Source organism: Xenopus tropicalis, chromosome 7 (genome assembly GCF_000004195.4).
Source record: "Xenopus tropicalis strain Nigerian chromosome 7, UCB_Xtro_10.0, whole genome shotgun sequence".
NCBI classification, from domain to species: Eukaryota; Metazoa; Chordata; class Amphibia; order Anura; family Pipidae; genus Xenopus; species Xenopus tropicalis.
In genome coordinates, this window is record NC_030683.2 from 10,825,576 (window position 1) to 10,833,841 (window position 8,266).

Consider the following 8,266-nt stretch of genomic DNA (forward strand, 5'->3'; position numbering starts at 1 on the left):
ATGGATGATAACTTGATAGTCATCGAAAGTGATGAGGGAATTTATCCTGTTTCGATTCGCCGAAAATTTAGCGAAACAAAAATGCACCCATTTTGACGTGACAGCGCTTATTTTGACGCACCCACGCCCATTTGGATGCGGTCACACCCAATATGACACGACCGCGACTTATGGAAAAAACCATTTCACTTCATTGGTGTGATCCTTGCCCAGCAGCCTCACTGTGAGTGAATCTTAACAAAACCATAACAAAGTAGTGTTGTTATTCCCCGGGCTGTATCCACAGCTCTGTCTTAACAGGGATTCACAAGGTCAGTTTCAGAACTTATAGAAATGGTGCTTGAAAGCACAGTAACGTTGTACATCAAATGGGCTCTATATGCAATATACAGTATGATTACAGAAATAAGATGATTATGGTCATTTAATGATATTGAGGGCCTTGGCCAAGTCCAGTTACCCCACAATTCTATCATAGGTTATCTGTAGGTTAGTGTATAGCGGCCAGAGTTTGATTGAGGTGGATTTGTTAGGCATAAAGCCAATTTGATCTGACTCCTGTTTTAATATTACAGAAAATATTTTTTTTTAAATTTAAATTCAAGTCAAATGGTCATCCTGTAATTTTAAACTTTCTGGATAAGGGATCCTGTACCTGTAGAGGTCTCTATAACCCCAATTTTGAGAAATTCTAACATTTCACTACCTGTTCCTGATAACTTGGTGATCAACAAAAGTTATTTCTTTAAAAAGATCTTTAAAAAGTCTAATATGAGTTTGCTTTTCTTCTCTCTACAAGTGGTTCCAGCCTGTAAAATGTTGTAATTAAAAACTTCAATCAGTTAATAAGGTTAGGACAATCAAGCCATGTTTTTTTAATTTTAAGTACAATAAAGATAACATGACACTGAAATATAGTTTGACACTGATATTTGGCATTGAGTATATGAGTTACATATTGCCCACTCAGGGGACATCAGCACATAGTTCACTAGGACAGTTGTTGCCCAGTCCCATATTCATATCCAGAAGGTGTTTACATGTGGGAGATTCCTCTCATTCATCTATATCAGTGGTTCCTAAACTATCTTGTTCTGATATTTTTTTATTCTGACTTTTTAGCTAACATTTCTCTAAAATAAAAAACCTAAATATCTTTGCCTTGCTTTATTAAAGAAAGATTGAAAATCTCTATTTTTTAGGGTGTAAATAATAGGATTTACCACAGGGGACAAGAGAAAGTACAACAGTGAAAAATACTTGTCCCTCTTTAGAGAATAACTTGTGGTGGGTCTCATATACAGGCACAAAACTGCCCCATAAAGGGTTATCACACAGGCCAGGTGAGAAGCACAGGTAGAAAAGGCTTTTTGTCTCCCCTCTGAGGATTGTATTTTCAGGATAGCAGAGATGATAAATATGTATGAGATCAGAGTAAGGAGGAAGGAACTGAAAACCAGCAATGTCCCTTCAATGTAAATGAAAAGTTCCACACTAAAAGTGCTGCTGCAGGAAAGTTTTAGCAATGGTGTGACATCACAGAAAAAATGGTTAATAAGATGGGAAGCACAATATGATAGTTTAGGTAAAAGTACAATAAAGCTGACAGGGACAGCAAATCCACCAGTGAATGCTGCAGTTATAAGCCCAGCACAGTGTTTCCTGCTCATTCGGGCAATGTAATGAAGGGGATCACAGATGGCAACACAACGATCATATGCCATGGCCGTCAGGAGAAAGTATTCACTGGCACCAAAGGCCACAAACAGATACATTTGAGTCATACACCCCAAGAATGAAATGTTATTTTGTTGCGTAAGAAGAATATGTAGCAAATTAGGTAAAACAGTTGAGGAGAAAGAAATGTCTATGAGTGAAAGGTTCAGCAAGAATATGTACATGGGGGTGTGTAAGTGAGGATTGCATGAAATGACTAAGAATATGATGAGATTTCCCAGCAGAATGATGAGATAGATTCCAAGGAATAGCACAAAAAGAGAGATATGAAGCTCAGGAGTATCAGAGAACCCTTGGATGATGAACCCTGAAATATTTTCTGAGGCCATTTTTAATGCTTCCTTCCTGTGTATGAAAGTAAGCTACAGTAAAAAAAAAAAAAAGAAATCAGATAGGTAAATATATAATTATAAAAACACTGTAGCCACCATCTGTATTCCAGAACGTATATTTTGGTTTTATACTATTGGAAATTAAATTCATAAATATTTTTTGGAAGAAAAAAAAGTCTTTTTTTAAAAAACTATTTTGTTTTGAAAAAATATTTATGAATTCCTGAATTTCAAAAATGGTGATTTTTTTTATTGTATTATATTGGAATAACTACATTTTCTAAGTTTGGGATAATTTACGTTTTGCTTTTAATGTTTTGTATGAATGTTTTGTACTACAAATTGAAGCATTTTTATGACTGGTGGAACAATTAACTTGTATGCTTTGATTGGCGGGACCATCCTCACCTATGATTGTCTGTGAACACAAACTCCAATAAAGTCACTTTTAAATCAATAAGAATATGATGAGATTTCCCAGCAGAATGATGAGATAGATTCCAAGGATTAACACAAAAAGAGAGATTTGAAGCTCAGGAGTATCAGAGAACCCTTGGATGATGAATCCTGAAACATTTTCTGAGGCTATTTTCAAGTCTTCCTTCTTGTGTATGAAAACAAACTATGGTAGTTATATATCAAATATATAGATATATAGTTATATAGATAGAGTAGAATTTATATTATTTTATATATATATAAAAATTATATTTTATTTTTATATACTATTGTGCATTGATGGTAATTGTTAGCAAATGATGCAGTAATGGCCCGGTAACTGCTGCTTCTCTTTCCGTGCTCAAATCTTCAGAACAGGAGTTATTCTTTCTGTGAGAATTTATCACAGCTCAGTGTATTTGACTAACTCCCCCACCAGCCCCCTGAAAACTACAAGAAAGACCCAATGTGGGCAGAAGAATGAGAGGAGAAGCTGTGAAACAATATGGATTAAAGAACTTTCACTCCATTCAAAAATTAAGAAAGAACATTTCGTGATGGTTTTATTCCACATCCTTTTGGCTAAAAATAATAACTCTGTAAAAGAGATTACACTACTTTATACATCAAGATGAATATGTAACTTTACCAATGCACTAGTGCATAGAATGTGCTTAGTTTATGGTTCATTTATACAGACCCTTAGTTTCTATTTATGTACAGGAGAATTTCAGGCATAACCAGCTCTGTCTGTAACTAAGAGATATTTCTATGGTGAGACAGTTTGGGGTGTGTGGGGCAGAAACCTGCTGCTCGTGTCAGAGAGAAACAGGAAAATGGACTGTGCTGTATTTTATTTATAAATACATATATTAAAGTCCCAAAAATGCTAAATATATTTATAAAAATGGCTTGTGCTTCACCCAATTATATGTCAGTTCTTCAACATTTCAAATTCCAACAAATTGTGTAAGAAAGACAAAAATATAATGTGTAACAGATATAAATAATAATCATTAGATATTTCTAAAATAGTAGTGTAGATTTATTTTCCTTCATATTTTTCTTTTTGCATTTATTAAGTCCGTTAGGTCAATACCTAATAATAATTCTGTTTTACAGTTCTTTAGTATTAAAATCCCAAGATTATTTTTAAGATTCAACAAAAATAGTCAACGTAAATCTAGAATAGAGAATAGTAATCAAGGCAAAACTTCTTTTAAACCCACACTGCCCTCCATTGCTTGTCTAAATTCCAACCTTGCAGTTCTCCTATACTGCAAAGCCAGGTACCTTTTATCATACAAATACATTAGTCAGATAGATCTTGTCTTTGCTCAGTCTGTTTAGCATAGCTTTGTAGTTTGGTAGTTTGCAGTAGAAAGTTGTATTTACCTATTTTTGTTTTGTCAGAATGTTTACTTTTGGAAAATATATGTTTTTCTAAGGTCTCCGTACTGTTAGGGGTTCTTATGGCACATAATGCACATGCCGGTAGCTTATATTGCAGCGTTTGCACTTTGTATGCACTAACTTCGTTTTGGGGTCTCTAAATACCAGATACATTGGTGATCCTATGCACAATGGTCATTAAACTGTTCAGTGGACCCTTGGCTTTCATATTTAGGATGTGTTTTCTTGGTACCTAATGTTATGTGGGAGATAAGGTGCTTGAAAGTGGAAGATTTGATGTGATTTTCAGGTATTTCATCAAAACCGGCAATTTTGGGAAACCATTGCGACTCTGTAGTTTGGAGTAGAAAGACATGGGTACCAATTTTGAATTCACCCCAATGTGTACTTTCCAAAAATATATGGTTTTGGGGTGGTCAATGTATTTTTTTGTGTTTTTACCCCACAGAAAATGCAGTAAATGTGTTAAATTTTCAGTAGCTAAAGAGATCTCTGGGGCAATTTGTATGTAGTTCAGTGGACCCTTGGCTTTTTATTTTATTTAGGGTGTGTTCTCTTGGTACCTAATGTTATGTGGGAGATAACATTCTTGAAAATTTTTTTATACAAACTGCTAAATTCAGTAAAGCATTGCCGTTTGGTACTTAGGAGTTGGAAGACATAGTTACCCATTTTGGATTCGTCAGAATGTGTACTTTTCAAAAATATGTGGTTTCCTGGGGTAAACCTAAAGTTCCAGGATTTCTGGCTTTGGAATCTAAAGTATGCTGTATTCTGCTGTAATGCGTTGAAAATTTGGTAATTTACTGCTGGGAGTTTTTGATCTATAGAAGTCAGAAATCTCCATAAAACTATACATTTCAGGTATTGGCACATTCGGGAGACATGAGGCTTTCCAAATCAGTTGAATTTTTGTCCATAAAATAAAATATGCTTCTGGTATAAATCCCTATATCATAAAAAAATAGCATTTTTTCTTTTTTTTTTTTGTATTTCAAGCTCTAAATCTTGTTCCAGAAGTGAAAAATACACAGAAACTCAGGCAGATTTCGAAAGCTCAGGTTCTCCTGAAAAAAACAATATATAGTTTGCCTACCTAAACTTAACCCTTCCCCCAGTAAAAGCCCCTAAATTGAGAGAGCACAGAATGTTTACAATACGTCTGGCACTGAGGGGAACCGAAATGTCAAATTTTGCTGGCACTTAAAGGGTTAAACCGTGCGATATATTTATGCATTATTTCGTAGCACGCGATATTAGCGTCACTCTAGGATGTTCATATACAGTGCTGTACTTGATCCTTTAGAAATTTTAGCTAAAAAGTCAATAAAACCAGAACAAGATATTTCTCAGTACACTGTGAGAGAGGGAAAGACATAGTTTAGGAACCACTGATATAGATGAATGAGAGGAATCGCCCACATGTAAACACCTTCTGGATATGAATAAGGGACAGGGCAACAACTGTCCTTGTGAACTATGTGCCGCTGTCCCCTGAGTGGGCAATATGTAATTCATATACTCAATGCAAAACTATATTTCAATATCATGTTATCTTTATTGCACTTAAAATTAAAAAAATATGGCCGTTTGATAGAGGTGGGTTTGTTAGGCATGAAGCCAATTTGATCTGGTTACTGTTTTATTATTACAGATAAAAAGAAAATATTTTTTTTAAATTGAAAGTGAAGTCAAATGGTCCTCCTGTAATTTTAAGCTTTCCGGCTAATGAGTTTTGGATAAGGGATCCTATTCCTGTATAGGTCTCTATAACCACAATTTTGAGTCATTCTAATATTTCACTACCTTTTCCTGATAACTTGGTGATCAACAAACTTTTATTAGTAGTACTAGAATCACAATCAATTGTGTAAATGTAATTTCATTAAAAAGATCTCTAGCTCTTTGTGATTTTTCAGTTTTTCCTCCTACTTTTTCATTAGTCTATTATGACTTTGTTTTTTCTTCTCTCCACAAGTGGTACCAGTCTGAAAAAGTTTGTAACTGAAACCTTCAATAAGTTAATAAGATTAGGACAATTAAGCCATATTTTTTTTAATTTTTAAGTGCAATAAAGATAACATGACATTGAAATATAGTTTTGCATTGAGTATATGAATTACATATTGCCCACTCAGGGGTCAGCGGCACATAGTTCACAAGGACAGTTATTGTCCCGTCCCATATTCATATCCAGAAGCTGTTCACATGTGGGCAATTCCTCACATTCATCTATATCAGTGGTTCCTAAACTATGTCTTTCCCTCTCTCACGGTGTACTGAGAAATATCTTGTTCTGATATTATTGACTTTTTAGCTAACATTTCTCTAAAATAAAAAACCTAAATATCTTTGCCTTGCTTTATAAAAAGAAGATTGAAAATCTCTATTTTTTAGGGTGTAAATAAAAGGATTTAGCACAGGGGACAGTAGAAGGTGCAACAGTGAAAAATACTTGTCCCTCTTTAGGGAATAACTTGTGGTGGGTCTCATATACAAGGAAAGTGCTGTCCCATAAAGGGTTATCACACAGGCCAGGTGAGAAGCACAGGTAGAAAAGGCTTTTTGTCTCCCCTCTGAGGATTGTATTTTCAGGATAGCAGAGATGATAAATATGTATGAGGCCAGAGTAAGGAGGAAGGAATTGAAACTCAGTAATGTCCCTTCAATGTAAATGGAAAGTTCCACACTAAAAGTGCTGCTGCAGGAAAGTTTAAGCAATGGTGTGATATCACAGAAAAAATGGTTAATAAGATGGGAAGCACAATATGATAGTTTAGATATAAATACTACAATGCCGACAGGGACAGCAAAACCAACTGTGGATGTTGTAGTTATAAGCCCAGCACAATGTTTCCTGCTCATTCGGGCAATGTAATGAAGGGGATCACAGATGGCAACATAACGATCATATGCCATGGCCGTCAGGAGAAAGTATTCACTGGCAGCCAAGGACCCAAAAACATACATTTGAGTCATACACCCCAAGAATGAAATGTTATTTTGTTGTGTGAGAAGAATATGTAGCAAAATAGGTAAAATATTTGTGACAATAGAAATGTCTATGAGTGAAAGGTTCTGCAAGAATATGTACATTGGGGTGTGTAAGTGAGGACTGCATGAAATGACTAAGAATATGATGAGATTTCCCAGCAGAATGATGAGATAGATCACAAGGAATAGCACAAAAAGAGAGATGTGAAGCTCAGGAGTATCAGAGAACCCTTGGATGATGAATCCTGAAACATTTTCTGAAGCCATTTTTCAAGTTTTCCCGGTAGCCGCTGCTTCTCTTTCCGTGCTCAGATCTTCAGGACAGGAGCCATCCTTTCTGTTAGAATTTATCACAGCTCGATATATTTGAGTAACTCCCCCACCAGCCCCCTGAAAACTACAAGAATGGCCCAATGTGGGCAGAAGAATCAGAGGAGAAGCTGTGAAACAATATGGTTTGAAGAACTTTCACTCCATTCAAAAACTGAAAGAAAGAACATTTCGTGATGGTTTTATTCCCCATCCTCTGTAAAAGAGATTACACTAATTTATACATCAAGATGAATATGTAACTTTACCATTGCACTAGTGCATAGAATGTTCTTAGTTTATGGTTCATTTATACAGACCCTTAGTTCCTATTTATGTACAGGAGAATTTCAGGCATAACCAGCTCTATCTGTAACTAGGAGATATTTCTATGGTGAGACAGTTTGGGATGTGTGGGGCAGAAACCTGCTGCTCATGTCAGAAAGAAACAGGAAAATGAATTGTGCTGTATTTTATTGAGACATACATATATTAAATAAAGTCACAAAAATGCTAAATATATTTTAAAAAATGATTTGTTATAAGTCAGTTCTTCAACATTTCAAATTCTAACAAATTGTGTGAGAAAGAAAAAAATGCGCATAACAAATATAAATAATAATCATTAGATACTTCTAAAATAGTTGTGTAGATTTCTTTTTCCTTCATATTTTTCTCTTTGCATTTATTAACTCCGTTAGGTCAATACCTAATAATAATTCTGTCTTACAGTTCTTTAGCATTAAAATACCAAGATTATTTTTAAGATTCAACAAAAATAGTCAACGTAAATCTAGAATAGAGAATAGTAATCAAGGCAAAACTTCTTTTAAACCCACACTGCCCTCCATTGCTTGTCTAAATTCCAAACTTGCAGTTCTCCTATACTGTAAAGCCAGGTGCCTTGTATCATACAAATACATTAGTCAGATAGATCTTGTCTTTGCTCAGCCTGAGGAGCAGAAGGTTCTTCCATGCAGGGGCACAGAGTCTGCCGGTCTCTTTAGGAACTAACACAGTTTATATAACCAGTGAGACACAGG

General features: G+C 35.1%; 1 protein-coding gene across 1 annotated transcript; it reads right to left on the reverse strand.

Moving 5' to 3' along the window:
- Positions 1–318: 318 nt before the first annotated feature.
- On the reverse strand, positions 319–1,700 carry LOC116412157 (olfactory receptor 1019-like; the record flags this gene model as incomplete). The annotated part of the gene is made up of 2 exons (XM_031905786.1): positions 319–375; positions 1,224–1,700. Coding segments are annotated over 2 exons (534 nt in total), but the record flags the coding sequence as incomplete, so codon positions are not given.
- Between the last annotated feature and the right edge of the window lie 6,566 nt (positions 1,701–8,266).